Here is a 20,267-nt window from a genome sequence, read left to right as displayed (position 1 = left end):
CTACGGTGGTGGTCGAAGGAAAACCTGGTAATAGGGAAACCATTCGCCACCCCCGCAGTGGAAGCCACTATAACCACAGACGCATCCCTCACAGGATGGGGGGGGCTCACCTATCCCATCAGACTGCTCACAGACTCCGAGTGTAGCTTCCAAGCACATAAACTTATTAGAGCTACTTGCGGTGTTCAAGGCACTAAAAGCCTTCCAGACACACCTACAAGGGAAGACAGTGATGGTCCTCACGGACAGCACCACAGCCATGTACTACCTCAACAAGCAAGGGGGCACTCACTCTCCAGGACTGTCCAAACTGTCCCAGAACATCTGGAAGTGGGCTCTCAGACACATGTTCCTATTGTCAAATGTACCAGGGGAACTCAATCTGCTAGCAGACTAACTCGGCAGAGACTTCCCTCTGCCCTCAGTACGAATGGCGGTTACACAAAGACATAGTCTTCGACGTCTTCACAATACTTCTTCGCAACTCTGGAGAACTCACAATGCCTAGATTACGCCTCCAGATACCCACAGAACCGCTCCAAGGGGAACGGTCTCTGGATACCATGGTTAGGGAAATTTGTTTACGCTTTTCCTCCGACTCCTCTGCATAACAAGATAGTGCACAAGATGCACCAGGAACCAGTCACCATGATACTGATAGCCCCGATGTGGGCCTGCCAACCATGGTTTGCGCACCTGATGGAGATGTCCCTGTACCCACCAATGAAACTGCCCTGCCCGTACAACTTGCTGTCACAGGACAAGGGCAAGACACTACACCCATGCCCACAGAACATGAACTTAGCAGCCTGGCTCCTCGGGTCATAGAATTTGGACATTCTCAGAGAAGCTAGAAAACCCAACACTCGCCACTGCTATTCTAGTGTAGAGGTAAGAGCATCAACCCAGTCCACTGCTCTCCCACACAAATTGTCCTTTACCTGACCCATTTACTGGACTCGGGTCTAGTGTTCAATTCTATTAAAGTCCATCTAGCGGCACTTTCTGCATACACCACCTCTCAATTTAAGGTGTCATGGTGGAAAGTCCCAGTTATCAAAGCCTTCATGGAGGGGGTAAAGAGAATACACCCTCCGATAGCAAACCCAGCTCCCGGCTTGGACCTTAATGTGGTACTTGCCAGGCTCATGGGCTCACCCTTTGAACCCATGCACAAGGCAACTCTTAAGGACATCGCTCTTAAGACTGCTTTCCTAATAGCTATCACCTCCATTAGGAGAGTAAGTGAACTACAAGCTCTTTCTATTCTAGACCCCTTCGTAACAGTTTACAAAGATAAGGTGGTTCTACGCACACACCCAAGGTTTGCACCGAAATTCATAACAAAATTCCATGTCAACCAGTTAATGGAACTACCAACTTTCTTTCGAAACACTTCCAATTTGGGAGAAAAGAGCCTGCATACACTCGATGTGCGCAGAGCTGTCATGTTTTATATGGAAAGAACTAGGCCACTGAGAAAGACTAATCAGTTCTTTGTCTCGGTGGCAGCAGGAAGAGCAGGAGATGCAGTTTCAAAATCCCCTATATCTAGATGGATTGTTCAATGCATCACTCTCTGTTTCTCTCTTGCTAAGAGAGAACTACCCTTTAAGCCAAGAGCACACTACTCGAGGCACTGGGGCATCCATAGCATTCATTGCAAACATTCCCCTTGAGTCCATTTGCAAAGCGGCAACCTGGAGTTCTGTACACACCTTTACAAAACACTACTGTCTAGATGCTCACTCTAGATCCGATTCCCAGGTGGGACAAGCAGTATTAAGACCTCTTTTCTCTACTGTTCCTTCTCACAACCCACCTCCAACTCCGGGTACTGCTCGCTACTCTATGCACAGCATGTGATTCTAAGCAGATTAACAAACATCAGAAGACAATGCATTACTATTGTAAAAGCATTTCTGATGTTTGTATCTGCTTAGATTCACATGCGCCCACCCTTCCTTCCCGCTCGGATGGAAGGAACATAGACATCTTTCTACGTCGCTCTCTCTTTTCTGTACTCACTCACGCATAGAAGGCTCCCTCAGGGCAGAAAAAATACAAACAGAGGGACCTCGGCGCATGAGGGATTGTGGGTACACTGCACGTCACTATAGGGATAGTGTTACAGACACGCCTTGTCGACGTCCCCTTTTCGACTACGAAAAACAAAATGCAATACTCCGCAGTGACCACTGGATGTCAGACTATGCACAGCATGTGAATCTAAGCAGATACAACCATCAGAAATGCTTTTACGGTCAGTAATGCATTGTCATATTTAGCAAACGTGAACCCAGTTGAGGGATGCATGCGAGTTGGGGTGAAAAGTAATACACCCGTGAACATTGTGTAGACAAGGGTGAACCCGGCCGAGGGTTGTCCGCAGTGGGAAGTTGTTGAAAAAGGCATTAAGGCTATTGAATATTGCAAGCTGCATTTGCAAGGCTCTAGTCAACTAGACAGATGAAGGCCCAAGTTGCAAGAAGGATACAAGCCTGGTGGAGGGAGCTCTAAGGGGCGAACAATCGCACAAGGTACAAGATTACCGAAGGAACTTTTGTTGGTTGTTTTAACCCATTAGGCCCTCTAAAACGAGATACTTTGCAGAGAAGAACCTTTGACCCCTGAAGATTGTTATTGTCTAACTGGAATTGTGAGCCTTGTGCTGGAGAGGTCCAGGAGTGTGCTGTGCTCATGACCTGCCTTGTCGCGTGCTAAAAACGTGGGGCAGGGAGACCCAGCCAATCGGATGAATAATACTGATTCATGTCCACTTCCTATTCAGTCTTTTTGCGCCTTGATGCCTGCGGGCTCCGGCGCATTATTAGAAAATAAATAAAATACCATCCAGTCTTATCATTTTCTGCACACTTCTTTCTTTTCTAGTGAACTTTATCCCACACTATTTTGGTAACTTAGTGATGAGGATTGGCAATCATTTTTTTTCGTATAGGCCCTTTTTATTTGACCAGACGCTACTAGGACTGCCTATTTGATGGTCGTAGCTTTCACCCATCTTAGCTTTAGGTTTAGTTTAGGAGTTTTTCTCACCCATTAAAAAGTTGAATAAACAACTTTGAACTGTGATCACGTGTCTTTCTTTGCTGTTGCCACCATGAGTTCCTTACAGTAGATGGATATTGAGATAGGATATTATTAGTGTTGTTTGATAGTATTACCTTTTCTCTTACTGTGCTTTTTTGCCGTAAGTAAAGAAATATTATTATACTTGTTTGACTAAGTGTCTTCCTTGACGGTTTCATGTGTGCTCATTGTGGACCTTTTACAAGCTCACCACCCCTTGAGACTTGGTCTAGACCACTCGCCTTACTACCTTGAACTGGTTTGGCTACACCGTAAATGTAACCAGTGTTTACCCCTTAATCACGACAAGACTGGTTTGTGCGGCTTGCAAGCTCCTGCGCCCGAAAACTTTGAAGGAGTGTTGTGTTAACCGGTGGCCGGCCTACGGAATGTCGCAGGCAGTCTGGTTCGCCCGCTGCCACAACCGCCGATTGTGACAAGGGGCTGAGTGACGCACAAGCTTCCGATTCGGAGGAGATTGACCTCTCGGCAGAGTATTCTCACTCAGCAGAGTCTGTCCCTGGACCTGACTCTTGCCTAGCAGGGCCTGCTATGGGGAATGTACACCCCGGTGACAAAGATGCACGTGTTCCCCACACTAAAGGCCACAACCCCAGGGACGTCTTTGACGAAACAGTCGAAGCGGTGCATAGTGCCAACGGGCACAGCGAAAGCTTCGGCCCTGCCTGACAACCGCAGGTGCGTCTTGCAACTGGGCCTGTTAAATCAAAGGGCACTCACCCCAGTATCCACCATTCCTTCGAAACGCATCAAAAGAAAGCATCCACGGCCGATAAAGCCCCGGTTTCGCCAAAAGTAGTCGCGCAACCGGAGGCCCGTACTGTAGAACTTCCTGATGCTAAAGTGATTTCTGAAAGCATCGCCAGGATCATTTCGGCAGATTCTCACCAGCAACAATCCAAGGATTCATCAAAAGCCAAGGACAAGCACAAGGATTTGTCGAAACTTGAGGATGGGCCGAAAAATTTACCAAAACCTACGCGAAGGCCCACAGAGAAACAAAAGGACACGCACCAACTGTCGGAAACTCAGACTTTTCGGAAGCTCCTGAAGGGATTGCTTCGGCGTTAAAGAAAAAATCTTGACATTTGCAAACAGAAGTTCCAATAGAAGAAACCTTTCCACCCCTGGACCACTCTGGTTCATCTGTTTGGATCAGAGAAAAATGTGAAGGATGCATGAACAGGCTACAGAGTTTTGTAGTTTTGAAGTCCACACCCAAGAGGTCTAGGGAGGAAAATTCCACTCTCCCTGTGGCTAAATTGCAGCTGGTCTTTGACCCTACTCAAGATGAGGAGGAAGAGGAATGTTTGACCTCACTGAGGAGGAGGCTCAAACTGAAGATCTTTTTGTCGACTCTGAGGAGGTACATTTAGATCCCACTGAGGGTTGGCGAGTAGACACGGAACCCATTGATCCTCGCCCATGGCAGTCACGTACTCCAACACTGGAACCTGATGTCTTGTGCTTGGACTCCCCTCCAACCACCCCCACTCGACATGCCACCCCGGTTGACGATCAAATGGCTTTCAACGCCTTGAGGAAAGCAGTGAAACACTTCAACATTGCTACTCAGGAAGCTGCTCCAGAGGATGATTTTGGGGAAGACATTTTGAAAGCAAAACTACCTGCCAGACAAGCTATTCCTCTACTAAATTCAATGAAGAGATTGGTCTCTTCTTTATTAACACCTGCACTTACTGGAACAGTGAATCCAAGGGTAGAGCAACCTTTTCGACCCTCCCTCCCCCCCTTACCCCCTCTACATCAGGGGTCATTCTACTCCAGATTCACTGGTTGTTACAACTACCAGGAAAAGAGCAGGGGTTTCCCTATCTACTGGGGAGGAACCCCCTGACAAGGAATGTAAGACTTCACTCGCATTGCAAATAATAGAACGTTGTTGGCCAGCTATGCCGATGCGCAATGGGCCATGCTAGAGGAAGGCCTCCAGGAAGTCCCGGAGCCACTGCAAGCCCGTCTGCTCTCAAAAGTGGCAGACGGCAGGCATGTTAACCAAAGTATGTTGACGAATACTTTGGATGTAGCAGAGACGGCCGGAAGGTCTTTGGCTCAAGGTACCCTCCTATAAAGGCACGCATGGCCAAGGAACTCTGGGTTCAAGTCAGAAACAAAAGCTTCACTTATAAATAAACCAGTGGGGGAGACTAATTTATTTGGAAAGGCAGTGGATGAAGCCCCCGAAACTGCAAAAAATGCGCATGACACTCTTAATACTCTGGATCATATCACCCAGAGACCTTCACAAAGAAGGGGTAGCAGGAATAGACAGATGTTCCTTTCATGGGCAACGATTCCCTCAAAAGCAATACAGCTCAGGAAATAACTAGTCCTCTCCCCAAGGAACCAGCAGCTACACCTCCCCATACCCTACAAGGGGGCAAAGAAGCAGTAAAGGAAGGGGCCGGAATTCTACCCCTTGAGCCTCACCGGCTTCAGGCCAGAAATGATCCCCTCCAATGCAACCCCGGTCAGGGGCCAGCTAACCTCTTTTCTTCGAGCATGGGAGGGAATAACTACAGACCAGTGGTTGTTGAAGACCATCGCCCATGGGTACTGTATAGAATTCTGCCGGACCCCACAGTTCAGACCTCCACGAGCAAGACGCCTGACGCCAGAACATCTGTACATCCTACTACACAAAGTTGAGACCCTGCAGGAAAAGGGCGCCATAGAGGTTCGTACCTCTTCTACAGGTAAACAAGGATATGTATTCACTGTACTTCCTTGTACCCAAAAAGGATCTCAACATGCGCCCTGTACTAGATCTGCACCAGCGAAAAAATCTGTGAAATGCCAAACGTTTTGTATGGTCACTCTGCAAAAGGTAATTCCCCTGCTCTCACAGGGGATTACATGGCAACATTGGACATGAAAGATGCATACTTTCATATTTCATTGTTGCCGGCGCACAGAAAATACCTTTGATTCATGATACAAGACGAGCACTATGTGTTCAAAGTACTAGTCTTCGGCAAAGCCTCTGCACCAAGGGTATTTACAAAGGTACTGGCAGTGACAGCAGCACACCTGTGCAGGCAATCCATCCCATGTAATCCTTACCTCAACGACTGGTTCATAACGGGATTCCTACGAAACCTCTGTCAAAAACCCAAAAAACCAATAGATCCTTTATTCAGTCTGGGATTCTCCATCAACAAGAAGAAATCTAGCCTAGACCCCAGTCATGTCAAGCAGTTCCTACGGGCTCTAAGGACAGCCTTGTCTTCCCCTCCAACGAGAGAGTCCAAAACATGCTGTTTTCAAATCCCTCAATATGTAGCCAGTAGAGAGGTGACGGTACGCAAAGCTATGCGACTGTTGGGAATGATGGCGTCATGCATTTATTTGGTTCCTCGCGCGCTTGTGCATGCGTCCAATCCAAGAGTGGTTAACAGCCAGTGGTGTCAGGCCAGCCCACAATGGGATGATCTAGTGGTTGTCTCGCCAGCCCTCATTCTCCCGCTACTGTGGTGGTGGAGGGAGAACCTCTTGAGAGGGAATTCCTTCACCACCCCTACAGTGGAGGCCACTATAACTGCAGACGTGTCTCTCACAGGGTGGGGAGCTCACCTGCTTCAACATACAGCACACAGTTTGGACGTCAGACATAGCATCCAACCACATAAACCTTGGAACAGTTGGCGGTATTCAAAGCACTGAAAGCTTTTCAGACTCAACTGCAGGGAAAGACCGTCCTGATCCTCACAGACAGCACCACGGTCATGTACTATCTGAACAAAAAAGGGGGCACTCGCTCTCCAGGGCTGTCCAAACTGTCCCAGAACGTTGCCTCTCAAACACATTTGTTGTCTTAATATGTTCCAGGGGAACTCAATCTTCTGGCAGACGTACTTGGCAGAGATTTCCCACTACCAATAGAGTACAAATGTCGATTACACAAAGACATTGTGTCCAACATTTTCGCGGAATGGGTTTCACCAGAGATCGACTTGTTCGCAAAGCTGGGGAACGCTCAGTGCCAAGATTACACCTCCAGGTACCCCCAGAACCGTTCCAAGGGGAATGGACTCTGGATAACATGGTCAGGGAAATTTGTTTACGCTTTTCCCCCTACTCCCCTACTCAACAAGATGCACCAGGAACCAGTCACAATGATAATGGTGGCCCCCATGTGGGTCCGCAAACCCTGGTTCGCTCATCTGATGGAGATCTCCTCCAATGAAACTGCCTTGCCCATACCACATGTTATCGCAAGACAAAGGGGAGACACTTCACCCATGCTCGCAGACATTGAACTTGGCGGCCTGGCTCCTGAGTTCATAGTTTGGGCATCTGCAACTCTCTCAGATGTATGGTCCTACTCAGGGAGGCAAGAAAACCTAAAACACGATATTGATATTCCAGTAAGTGGAAGCGTTTTGTCATCTGGTGCAACACTAAGAGCATCAACCCTATTGACTGTTCTCCTACACGTTGTTTTGCACCTGACTCATTTACTTGACTCAGACTTGGTCTTTAACTTGCTAAAGGTTCACTTAGCTGCTCTTTCAGCCTACACTACATCACAACAGAAGTTGTCGTGGTGGAAGATGCCAGTTATTAAGGCTTTCATGAAGGGAGTAAAAAGAATTCACCCTCCCATTTCTAACTCCGCTCCCGGATGGGACCTAAACGTGGTGTTGACTAGATTTATGGGGTTTCCTTTCGAGCCCATGCATAAAGCAAGTCTCAAAGATCTCACCTACAAGACTGCCTTTACTTCCATTAGGAGGGTCAGTGAATAACCAGCGCACTCAGTTCTAGACCCCTTTGTAGCAGTTCAGAGATAAGGTGGTTCTGCGCACTCACCCTAGGTTTGCGCCTAAATTCATTTCAAAGTTCCATGTGAACCAATCCATAGAACTACCAACATTCTTTCAGAACCCATCAAACATGGGAGAAAGAAAGCCTGCACACACTGGATGTACGCAGAGCAGTCATGTTTTACATGGAAAGAACTTGACCACTAAGAAAGACAAATCAGTTCTTTCGTTTCAGTGGTATCCGGTAGAGTGGGAGACCCTGTCTCCAAATCTACTATCTCTAGGTGGATTGTCAAATGCATCACACTGTTTCTCTCTTGCTACGAGAGAACTGCCCTTCAGGCCTAGAGCGCATTCTACTTGAGGCACTGGAGCTTCCATTGCATTCATTGCAAATGTTCCACTAGAGTCCATTTGCAAAGTGGCAACCTGGAGTTCTGTACATACCTTTACAAAACACCATTGCGTAGACACTCGTTCTAGGTCTGATTCTCAGGTGGGGGACAGGTAGTACTAAGACATCTTTTCACTGTTGTTCCTTCTCCCATCCCACCTCCAACTCCGGGTACTGCTCACTAGTCTATGCACAGCATGTGATTCTAAGCAGATTAACCAGCATCAGAGGACATGCATTACTTAACATAAAAGCATTTCTGATGATTGTATCTGCTTAGATTCACATGCGCCCACCCTTCCTCCCCGCTCAGATGGAAGGAACATAGACGTCTTACTACTTTCTCTTTTCTGTACTCACTCACAATAGTCATAGGCTCCTTCACGGCAGAAAACATACAATAAGAGGGACCTCGATGCGTGATGGATTTTGGGTACACTACACGTCAAGTTATGGAGTGTTACAGGCATGCCCATGTCAACGCCCTCTTTCGATTCTCGAAAGACCAGATGTAATGCTCTGCGGTGACCACTGGATGTCGGACTATATGCACAGCATGTGAATCTAAGCAGATAGAATCATCAGAAGTGCTTTTACGGTAAGTAATGCATGTCCTATATTCATCAAATTTTGTTGGGGTCTTGTGTCATTTCCACTTCACATTTTAATTGGATTATTAATGTATTTTTTATTTTTTTATCAAACATTATTTATCCCGTTTTCAGTACAAAACATAGGTGTTACCAAGATCAAAGCGCTATCATAAGCTTGACATTTTAGAATTAAACGTGTCATTAAAACCAATTAACAGTGGAACAATCCCCCTGTTCTTGGTTGGTTGTAATCCTTTGAGGTTGGTCGTTGACCGGCCCCTATTTTGGGGGGGGGAGGTGGATTATGGCTTTAATCTGTTTTGTTGCCAGGGTTCGTGTGGTGGCCTTGTTTGCCCCTCTTATCCCCCCCCCTCTCATCCCAGATCCGTAATTGTCGGTTTCCTCTGTTGCTGGATGTTGCATGTTCCTGTCAATGTATCAGCCTTTGGCCTTCCCGCCCTCCCCCCATTCTTCCCAGGGTTTATGATCATTTGTCTTGACCTTGAATGGTCCTGGGGTGGTGCGGTGGTCTTGAGGGCGCCGGTATGGGCACGGGTTTCATGCGGCGCGGTTAGATGTAAGCCTCCAGCAGTTCTCCGAAGCGTTGCCCTTTAGCGGAGTTGGCGGTCATTAGTCTGTAGTATGCCGCTCGTTCTAGCCTGCACATTTTGGTTAATGTTTTGGACCAGTCGGCACGTGTTGGAGATGGTTTCGAGTTCCAGTGTAGAATTAGGAGCTTTCTCGCCGAGAACATGAGATCATTCTACTGGTCAGTGGGTCCTGGTGCCAGTCGTGCCATCTCCTAGCACTAGTGCCAGTGGTGAAAAGGGGACTTCAGCTCCCTCAATGTTAGTATTTGTAGACACTGTAGACGGAGCTTTTGCATAATTTTGAATTTAAAGAAGATGACACTATGATGAGTTTTTAGATTTTCCTTCAAATGGGGGTTTTCTATAGTCCTATATTAGCTCTATCCTGTGAAGCATACCAAAGTATGAACAGATAACTACATAGATTGTGGGTTTTTTGGTCTTTTGTTTCAAACCCAAGGCTATGAATGGACGTGACATGTTTACTAAATGTTTTCAGAGGCCTGTCCTACAGTAATATTCAATGTGTTTGATATGGAAGGAACTATACTGGAAAATGAAGATTACAGTTAAATATTTTCGACCCAACATTTTGTTCTATGCAGTGGCAAGCAAAACTGATTTTGTGCTCCTGGTTTGGCTGTGTCCTTTCTTTAACTCCTGTTCCCTTTTTCAGGTGTGGGTGTGAACAGTAGTACCCAAAGTGTGCTCAGCCGACCGATGCAGCGCAAGCTTGTGACCCTGGTGCACTGTCAGCTGGTGGAGGAGGAAGGTCGGATCCGGGCTATGCGGGCTGCACGCTCGCTGGGCGAAAGGACTGTTACAGAACTCATTCTTCAACATCAGAACCCTCAGCAGCTCTCCTCGAATCTCTGGGCTGCGGTCCGGGCCCGTGGCTGCCAATTCCTTGGACCTGGTATGTTGAAAGTAATTGGGTAATTTGGGAGGACACGAATCTCTAACCCTGTGATCAGAAACCTTTGTAGGGTTTAAGTGACCTGCTGATTAGACCACCATTGAGCTTCATGTAATACATTTTAGGGGTTTAAAACAGACAATGTAAAGAAGGATGTTGTACTGTTTTTTTATTTGTTACTTTTATTGCTGCGAAATTCACATCATTGCAAGGTCATTATGCAGGCTGTTAGCGAAGTTGCCCAATGCCTTCCAAGCTTCAGCATCCCAAAAACCTTGATGTACATTTCAAAGCTTTTGTTCTTCATTAACCTGTTTCAAAAGCAGGGAAATTGTTAAAATGATACTGTAAAATGCTAAAAACCTTGACTTGCTTCTCCACAGCTACCTTAATCAAAAGCAAGCTGCATATGTACCCAATGGGGGACATTACAACTCTTATTAGATGGCAATCCCCTTCTTAACCACTTGGGGAGAATTGAGCTTCATTACACTTGACATCCTATTGTAGATTTGTGAAGGTGTTCGATGAGCCATGTGCATTGTATTGTCTCTACTTGAACTGCCAGTCTTTTCCCCCACCAATTCGTAAGGCACTACTGTGAGTGCATGATTAACGGTCTGCCTCCCTCACCTCCTGACAAAAGAGCCAGTTGTTTCTGGAAAACCTTTTGAATTTTGGGGCCTCGAAGTCTGCTTTGGAACCTTGGGTTAATTAAATAACGGTTGTTACACCACTGCTGACCGAGGGCTCTGCATTTCTGAAGTGGAGATTTTTGCCCTTACCATAGCATTTGTAGATACAATCATGAATGATGCCTTTGGTTTCCAATGGATGTAAAAATGCTTATTCTTGCAATGAAGCCCCCCCCCCCCCTCCACAGATAAGCTAATTGCCTGAGTCCTGACTGATTTTTGTGGTGACTGAGGCACATTCGTTTAGCTCAACTGACTTGTAAAACCTACTCCCATCCTCCCCAACTAAACGACTCCCCTCTAAAATATCCTACCACTTTATGCTACTCTCACAAACCCCCCAGAGAAGGCCACCACAGGACTAGCCCTTAGCACTGTTAAGGAGTTTTGGAAAAGTCCACCTTAGGTAGGACTTTAGAAGAATCACACTTGGGATACAGGTCTCCAACTCTTAGTATAGGCCTGAACCACAGTTATGTTGGTAGCATTGGATGAGCAGCCAGGCCTATATTAGGAGGGTGGAAGGGCTTTAGGGAGGGACAAAGAACTTGGGCTGTACACATAGGCCAAAGAAACACTGACACACTAAGTTATATATAAATATGGTTTATTTTATATATACACGAAGGTAAAGTTGATTCTTCAGAAAGCGAAGTACTAATGCAATCTTTACAGCAAGTAAATCACTTTTGTAATACTTGCAGAATGGCAGTAAGCAATTCAAAGATAAGTAAAACACTTTTGTAAAAACTTTCAGAATCCATTTCGGGTATAAAACAAGCCAACATAAAGCAGGTAGATACTTTTAATAATTTCAAAGGCTGGAGGGTCCAACAAGCAAGGCACAAGCTGTAGATGGTCAAAAGGTTCCAAAGTAAGGAACACTCTTGTTAGAGCAAACACTACAAGGACATCAGGGAAGACTCCCTGAAGGCATACAGGCCTTAGGTTTGGGGGAACGTTGATGGGTGTTGGGCAAGATCTTCAATTGTGTTCATTCTTCCTCACCTGTGCCAACCCCAGAACCTTTTGATGGACTTGGTGATTATTTTCCCTTGTTCCTGTGAGTGGCGACCTACCCCCTGACCCCCCCCACCCCCCCCCCTGACTGTTACTTTTTATGGGTCACCTTTGCATGTCTAGCCATAGTGTGAGATTGGATATATAGTTCTCTATCTTTTGAGCTGTATGCATTTTCTATGTCATCACACAGCATCTTATGTGCAATGTTGCTGGGTTGCCCTTGGGGCTTCCTTTTTTAATTTGTCTTTAATTACCTTGGGTGAGACCAGCGCACCCCACTTTATGTGGGGTGCTGGGGAGATGCTTGGTAGCTCCTTTCTCACTGTAATAGTAACATTTGTGTTACTGTGACAAGCTGCCTCTTCTGGCTAGTTGCAGTATATCTACTTAAATTACTTTAGTCCCTATTACATGCAGGCTGTCAAACCAGCCGCAATAATGCAGACGGGCCACCATTCTCCTAGAATAGTAGCTTCCTTCTTTTTTTTGCCGTTTTAATTGTGCTTTTTGTTTCTTGGGTCTTCTGCTGTCGTCTTATGTGGGGAGGTCCTGATTGAAATGTTGTCTTTGGGGAGAAACCTTTGTGTTTCTCGCCGAGGCTCTTGAGTGTCTGTGAAGGCAGGAAGTGCGGGAAGAGTCCAAAACTCTGCATCCCATTGTCTTCTGGCATGCCTGATAGGACCACAACACCCCTTTGTTTCTGTAAACTGCATGAAGAGTTTGGAAAAGTTGTGCGTGGGTGCCTGGATAGAAGTCTGATTCTGGAAGCTGAAGCCAAGTCGACCACTGGACCTGAATCCGAAGAGGAAGATGAAGAAAAAACTGTTGTAACTTGATTTCAGCGACTGAAGAGCCTGCTGTGTAACAGGAGCCTGTTCTGACCCTTCCAAACGACCCGGGGGTTCCGAAGGTGATGACCACTACCCAAAGGCTGGTGGGACTCACTAGTCTAAAGTAGACATGAAAACCAGATATTCCTCGATGTGCTGCGTCCTTGCTGGGCTGCAAACCGCTAATACCAGCAGACCTTGAGCCTTCGTGCGGTGCATGGTCTTCCGAAGTCTGATTCTTGCCGAACCTTTGGACTCCTGCTGGACCGCCGGAGACATGATTTGGAATCCTTCATATCCCTTCACCAGAGTGCAGGACCAGATCAGCGAAGAGAATTCGACCTCCATTGAATGTTTGTCATCAGGCAGGCACGGACTGGCCTATAGGGCAATGCCTGAGCCAAAATAACAAAATGCTAGTGTGGGCCAGTGGTGGTGTTGAAGAAACTTATCCAACTGGCCCACTTTGACCAACATGCAACTAGTAGTTTGATTAGTGTTGCTGAATAAATATTCTTTAAAATGCACAATTTGCATCACATTTTATCAAAGTCCCCCTTTAGTACTACTCGAACAGTCGGTCACAAAAATAATTAATTTCCATTTGTAATTGTTAGCCACTTTTTCATTGGTGCCCGAAAACCTTTTATGCCTCAGTCTGACCCCCGTCATCGGGTACCTGTAAAAGGGCGTTGACTCCTCATAGCCATTGGAAGCCTTGAAGAATACTTTGTTGTAAGCCTTTCTTGTCGACTGCAAGTTCTCTTCCAGTGTCTACTCTTTCTTCACCACGACCAAGAATCCAGGTACTGGATCCTGTGCTGCTACAGCATGCAGACGTCCGACTCCAAGCTCTTCTTTGCTGAGGTACTGTGTTGGCTTCAGTAACTTTCTTACCTTAAGCCTTTTTGTCGATCCTGTGTGGCTGAGTGGGCGATTCGTGTGTTTGGGAGGTCGCCCACACCATTTGCCCCAAGCCTAATGTTGGAACGCATCTAGGGAGGTTTCTGCGAAGTCCCTGAACTCTTTTTACTAACCCTGAAGCTTCTACTTGTTCGACAAAATATCCTTTGAAACTGATTTTCCTGAATATGAACTCTATCCTGGCCTGCCTACTGCTGGCTTCTACACCACTAGGGTTCAACTTCTGCATCTGAGATCACTCATGTCCAAGAAAAGGAAGGACTTTAAAAGATAAGGCTTCGGACTTGAAACTATAACCAGTGGTTACTTGTAAATGTGTTGAGTAGGTTACGAAGTGTCCTTAAATTGATACTCGCCTTTGGGTTGCTTGTTGCCCCTCTGAAAAGTACAAGAGTTACTTAACCTACCTCTAAATTGTTTCACTCTTCATGAAAGTAGTTGGTATTTCTTTAATTATTTCTAACCGGATGATGGTAAAAGTTTACCACTAATGTTTCCTCGCCTTGAATAGCTGTTGCCATTCTAAAAGTGAACCATTGGGTTTGGCTTACCCTGATATGCTTAGTGCATTTCTAAAATAGTCCTAGAGTTCTCACGTATCCTAGAGTTGCATTCTGCCCCTCTGAAAAGTATACATGTTCTTACTTACCTTGAACTGCTGTTTGCATTTCAGAAAGGTCTGTTAGAGTTCTTAGTTAACTCAGAATTGTGTTGTACTCCTTTTGAATAGCTTCCTTAGCATAACTAACTATTCCTGTAATAGAAATAGTGTTGGGGTTTATAACCGTATAGTTTATTCACCTTGAATAGCGGCTGCTCTTCTAAAAGTGTATATTGGGTTTTACTTACCTTGCACTGCTTAGTGCTCTTTGAACCAGTCTTACTGAGTTCTTATTTATCCGTGAGGAGCAGACGACCCCTATGAAAAGTATATACATTCTTTACTTAGAACTGTGTTCTGAAAAGTAATAGTGGAACTGTATCCATTTCTAACAGCAGAATGTTACATTTGTTGCAAGGTGTATACTTCTAGCAGTGTTGGTATAACTGTAGTAGTCCAGTAAATGAATAACACTGTAGGCTATTGTTAGAATGGATTTCACATTTCTGGCCGGATGGACAGAAGTTTAGGAGGCCTCCCTAGTTTAGGGAAACGGGGGAACCTCCTGGACAAGCCAGACCAATTACGGTAGCTTGGCAGGCATTCAAGTCCAAGTCTCAGGAGGGGTTGAGAGTGATCAGAAACCCACAATGAGCACACACAATAAAGCGACCACAGGTGTATATCCAAAATACATACACATATTTTTAGGCCCAATAAAATTACACAAATTACCAAATTAATAATGCAACAGTTACCACACAAGCATAATACAATTACTGTAGCCAAATGCGTCAAAGGGAGGAAAACATCCACAACCTGTAACAGAAGGGGGGGTTAACACAAATTAACCATTGGGCTGTCTTCAGGGAGGAAACCCTAACTTATTCAGTCCAGCCCTGCGAAGTGGGGAGCCTTGTGCTCAAAGTACAGCAGTGTATTGAAATGTGCAGTATTGTATAAAGCAAAGACAGTACCTTTTCAAGATGCTGGGACAGTTGGGTAAGGATCCTGAAGGGGGTTGCAGTTCCAATCACCAGGGAAGGGTGTTCCCTAGCAGACAGAGCAGCTTCCGACTTTACGAACAGGCCAGGGACCACTGGCTATCCCAGCCAAAGAGAATCCCAAGGAGCCCTTGTGTATAAAAAGAAATGGATGAGCCAGGGGCCACAAGTAAGATAAGCAAGCACTCATCGCCCCTTGCTTCAATCCAGATCAAAGTATGCCAGTTTAGTCAAGGTCGTCTGAGGTTGCAAACAGTGCCTTTGCTCTCCGATCCAGCTCTCGGGTGCTGCGGGACGGGTCAGTCTGTGACGGGACAGTAGCCACAACTCTGCTCATGAAGAGGTGAGGAAGAAAATTGCTGTGCTGCAGGACTTGCAGCACAGAAGATGATGGAAATCCACCCACAGCAATCATCACCCCAATGCAGGGAATGCAAAGTCTTGCAGCGTGAGTGACACACTTAGAACGCAACCCAGAGGAGCTAGGCCTTTGAAATTTGGTACGAAAGTGTCAGGAACCACAAGCCGAGGATTCCCTAAGATTCAAGCCTCAACTCGAAACGGCGGCGCTCATATGCGATGTCCCGGGACAGAGCTGGTCAGTTCACTTGACAGCCCAGTAACACTACTCAAAAGGGTTGAATTGCCCTCGCAGACCTTCGAAGGTTGAGAGCGCAACAGGGGTACGACTGGTGCCAAACCGTCCAGCTAGTCTCCAGCGGGGCCACAGGCTCGCTTCAACTCACAGGATACTCATCTCCTTTGGTAGTTCAGGATCCACTGTAGATCGACGTGGAATGGATGCAGGGCCCCTTCTCTTATCCAAAGTTAGATATGTGATTGAATCTGGACAACCAATAGAAGATATGCTCCCTTGCATGCACGCCAGTCGTGGCCCAAAGATGTTACACTGTGGTCCTCATGCATTCATGCACACCAGACATCCTGGCACCAGAAATATGGATTGGGCCCAGACAGTCCATCCCTCTTCCAGGGTGCTAGCACACGTGACATGCGGTTTTCGTGGGAGGCTGAATGCCCAAATAAGACATTCCTGGGTCAGCTCGACCTGGGGAAAGGCAAAGAGACAAGATGGCCAAAGGACAGAAGAAAAGACTGTGGCATGGCCATTTCGGCACTGACCAGTCATGACATCTGCTGTAAACGTTGTATGGTTTGATTAAAAAGTAGTTAAAATACCAGAAAAGTTAACTGCTGCCATCAGTTTGTGCTAGGCACTTATACGTTCACCATAAATTCCTTTTAGGGTGTCTAGGGCCATAAAACAAAAGGGCCCTGCTGCACGGTACAATGATGTACTTCTGTGCACTGATAAAATGTTACTGAGAAATGGCAACACAGTAGAAGACTAAGGGAAACAGTTTCCCAGTACTGGCAGCCTGAAGGACGTGTCAGTTTCCCCATAACAAATGAGCAAAAGCCCAAGGGAGTGCAGCTGAAGGCTGTGCTCCATTGGACAAAGTCAGGTCAGGATAGCTAAACAAAAGCAATAGGTTTGTGGGGGGGGGGAGGGTCCATAATATGGAGGGAAGATTGCATGTAGAGAAATCTTACCTAAGAGTTATTACCATTGGGGTCAGCCTCCCTTGAAATACCTTGTCTTTCTAAAAGTCTAACTTGGTTTTCCTCCCCAGGAATAGCATGTTGCCATTCTAAATGTGTATCATTATTTTATTTATTTTATTTATTCACATTTGTATAGCGCACTAGCAGCCCATGGACATCGAGGCGCTGTTACAAGTAAGTGTTGGATTCTTAATTCAGCAGATATGCATGAGACCAGAGGTCTTATGGATACACAATTACAGGCATAGTTGCAGGTGAGGCATGATATCCGTAATACAGTAACAGAATGCAGTCAGGTACATTTCATACAAAGAGCTTGGTTTTAACAACTTTGCGGAAGGCTTGGTGGGATTCAATCATTCTGATGTGAGGTGGCAGTGCGTTCCAGTGGGTGGCGGCCCGAGTGGGGAAGCTGGCACCACCGGCGCGCACCTTGCGTGATTTGGGCGTGACAATCGTGTTGGAATAGCACATTCTTAATGGTCTGGTGGCAGAGTGCTTGGTGATTCTTTGGGTCAAGTAGGGTGGAGCAAGTTCATGGAGGCATTTGTGGGTGAGGGCGAGTGTTTTAAAAACCATCCTCTTTCACCGGAAGCCAGTGTGCCTGTCTTCGGAGATGTGGTCTTTTCTCACGGTGCCTGTGGCCGCCCGAAGTGCATTATTTTGAACTCGCTGAAGTTTGGCCAGGTTCTTATTGGAGGTCCCAACGAGTAGTGCATTACAGTAGTCCAGCCTAGATCCAATTATTGCCCTAGCAATGGTGAGGCAATTCTGGCGTGACAGGAAAGGTCTGGCCGCGTTGAGAACTTTCGAGTAATAGGCTGAGGAGGAGGCAATGGCATTGACCTGTCTATCCATTGACAGGTCGGAGTCTAGGTAGACTCCGAGTGTCTTCACGTGATTGGAGACCTTGATGGGAATGTTGTCAATAGTGAAGGAAGTGTACTGTTCACCGAGGTTCCCCAGCGTGGAGGGTGCTCCTTTGAGGAGGAGTTCGGTTTTTTCATTATTGAGGCATAGCCAGTTATCTGCCATCCATGATTGGATAGTGGAGTAGATGGTGGTAAGAGTTTTAGTATCCGCAAGGTAATCGCCTGTGAGTGGGATGAGGACCTGGGTGTCATCCGCATAGTTTGTATACGAAATGCCCAGTGAGTCAAGGATGCTGAACAGTGGCCTCTTTAAGAGGTTGTAAAGCGTGGGCGCGATACATGAGCCCTGAGGCACACCGCAGGTAATGTGGCTAGGGGTGGCACAGGCTGAGTCAGAGAAGACTTTCATGGCCCTTTCTTGGAGGAAGGAGGTAATCCATTCGCAAGCTTTGGGGGAAAAGCTAGCTTGGGTAGCTAGATGGTGGCACAAGGTGTTGTGGTCCACCAGGTCAAAGGCGGCGGATAGATCAAGGAGCAGAAGGAGAGCAGGTTTCCCTGCGTCTCTTAGATCGTCCATTTGGTTCTTTAGGTCCAGGAGAGCCGTTTCGGTACCGTGTTGTGGGCGGAAGCCAGATTGCCGCAGGCCGAGGAGACGGTTTTCTTCAAGGAACTTTTGGACTTGCAGGTAAGCTGCTTTGTCCAGAATTTTCAGCAGGAAGGGTACAGTGGTGATAGGTCGATAGTTCCCCGGGATCGTTGGGTCCAGCGAGGGTTTTTTGAGGAGTGGGCGTACCCAGGCCTCCTTAAGTCCAGTTGGAACATGGCCAGACCGGAAGGATGAATTAATGAATGCTGTCAGGAATGGAGCTAGGATCTGTGCTGAGTCTTTAATGAGACTAGCTGGACAGGCATCTCCCTTACAGTTGGACGGTTTGATGGACTTGAGCAGGGCGATGACCTTGTGCTCAGTAATATCTTTGAAGTCAAAAGATGGGGAAGGATTAGTGGTGGGGGGTATGGTAGGTTGACTATGCAGGTTAGCTATGAGGCGGGAAAGGGCTTTTTGGTGGCCACGGATTTTAGTTTGTAGAGTGTTAAGCTTGTCTAGCATTGCGGCTTGACTCACCTGGACTAGCTGACCTGACCTTCTAAATAAGGTTATACTTAGGTTTGTAAGTATTGTTGGTTTGTATAATTGTTTGAGTACTTACCTTTCCAAGGATTTATCTTTGCCTACATGTATATTAAACTATGCATTGAAAAAACAATGGTTAATTTATCAGTGTTTCTTTGGACCATATGTATGCTGCAATTTCTTTGTACGGATTCGACAGCCCTCTCCCTCCTGCGATCAATCTGGCTTCTCTGTCAACGCTACCAAATATTTTCAGGTGGTACCGTATACTAAGAGTGGAGTTTCTGTATTGGTCAAGTATAGTTTTATGAAGCCCTAAGTTGGACGATTTTAACAATGGGCCAAGTTCCAAACACACGAATTGGCACTCAAGCAACACAGGAGCAGCAGAGCAAGTGTAGGTAAGTTCTGTCAATAGTCTCTGTACTATAAACGTGAAGAGGAGGATGTGGTATGAGAACCTCACGATGCAGCAGACCTGGTCACTAGATTTTTGGTCCGGCAGAAGAAAGACAGGACACTGGAATGTATCTTGCACAAGCAGTGGAGTGAAGAGGCTCAATACAAAAGATTCTTTGTGGTTCTGTGATTTTTGGTGCCCATTTCAAAGCACCATTGAACGGTTACCGCCACGTCGATTTGTGTTGCTTTCTAGGTCCAGCTCTCTGGTCTGGGGGACTTCAAGAAGTGGAACCGTGCTTTTGGAGGTCTGGAAGGAGTCCACAAAAGTTTCAGGAGGATTCCATCTTCGGAAGGCAATGCACTGCACAATGGCCACAGGTCCCAGAGTATTGGCGGTTTGCCGCCAGTGAAGGTCACAGCTCGTGAGATGGCACGAAATGCAGGTTGTCTTGAAACGGATTGGTCGCACCTGTCCAAGTGAGAGAGTGTTAGGGAGAATTCTCATAAATGGCTAATTTCCCTTACCTAATGAGTCCCTCAGCAGCCTTGCTAGATTTTTAGGATTTACTTTTTTCACCTGGTAAGAGTGTGGGCCTTTTTCCCACTCTTACATGTGTTTTGCTGTGTGTTTACCATTTGTGTGATATTCGGCTCTGGAGCCTCACCAACTCCATGAGCAACATGTTTGTTACACAGCACCTTCAGTGCAGTAACACAGGGTTGCCTTTTAGACTTCCTTCTGACTCAATTTTTTCTGGGACTGACTACTGTCTCCCAGAAAAATATAAAGTTGCCATTAACTT

The 20,267-nt window shown here is 46.3% G+C and overlaps 1 protein-coding gene across 5 annotated transcripts in view; it reads left to right on the top strand.

The window, feature by feature from the left end:
- Positions 1-20,267, top strand: part of RC3H1 (ring finger and CCCH-type domains 1) — a 1,368,452-nt gene that overhangs the window by 271,378 nt on the left and 1,076,807 nt on the right. For all 5 annotated transcript variants that reach the window (XM_069641098.1, XM_069641097.1, XM_069641095.1 and 2 more), the window contains exon 4: positions 10,152-10,391. In XM_069641098.1, the coding sequence (XP_069497199.1) occupies positions 10,152-10,391 (240 nt within the window). The remainder of the gene's footprint in view (positions 1-10,151; positions 10,392-20,267) is intronic.

This window comes from Ambystoma mexicanum, chromosome 1q (assembly GCF_040938575.1).
Source record: "Ambystoma mexicanum isolate Mex_15411 chromosome 1q, UKY_AmexF1_1, whole genome shotgun sequence".
Classification (NCBI taxonomy): Eukaryota; Metazoa; Chordata; class Amphibia; order Caudata; family Ambystomatidae; genus Ambystoma; species Ambystoma mexicanum.
Note: the sequence above shows the minus strand (reverse complement) of the source record. Positions and strands in the feature narration are given on the sequence as shown.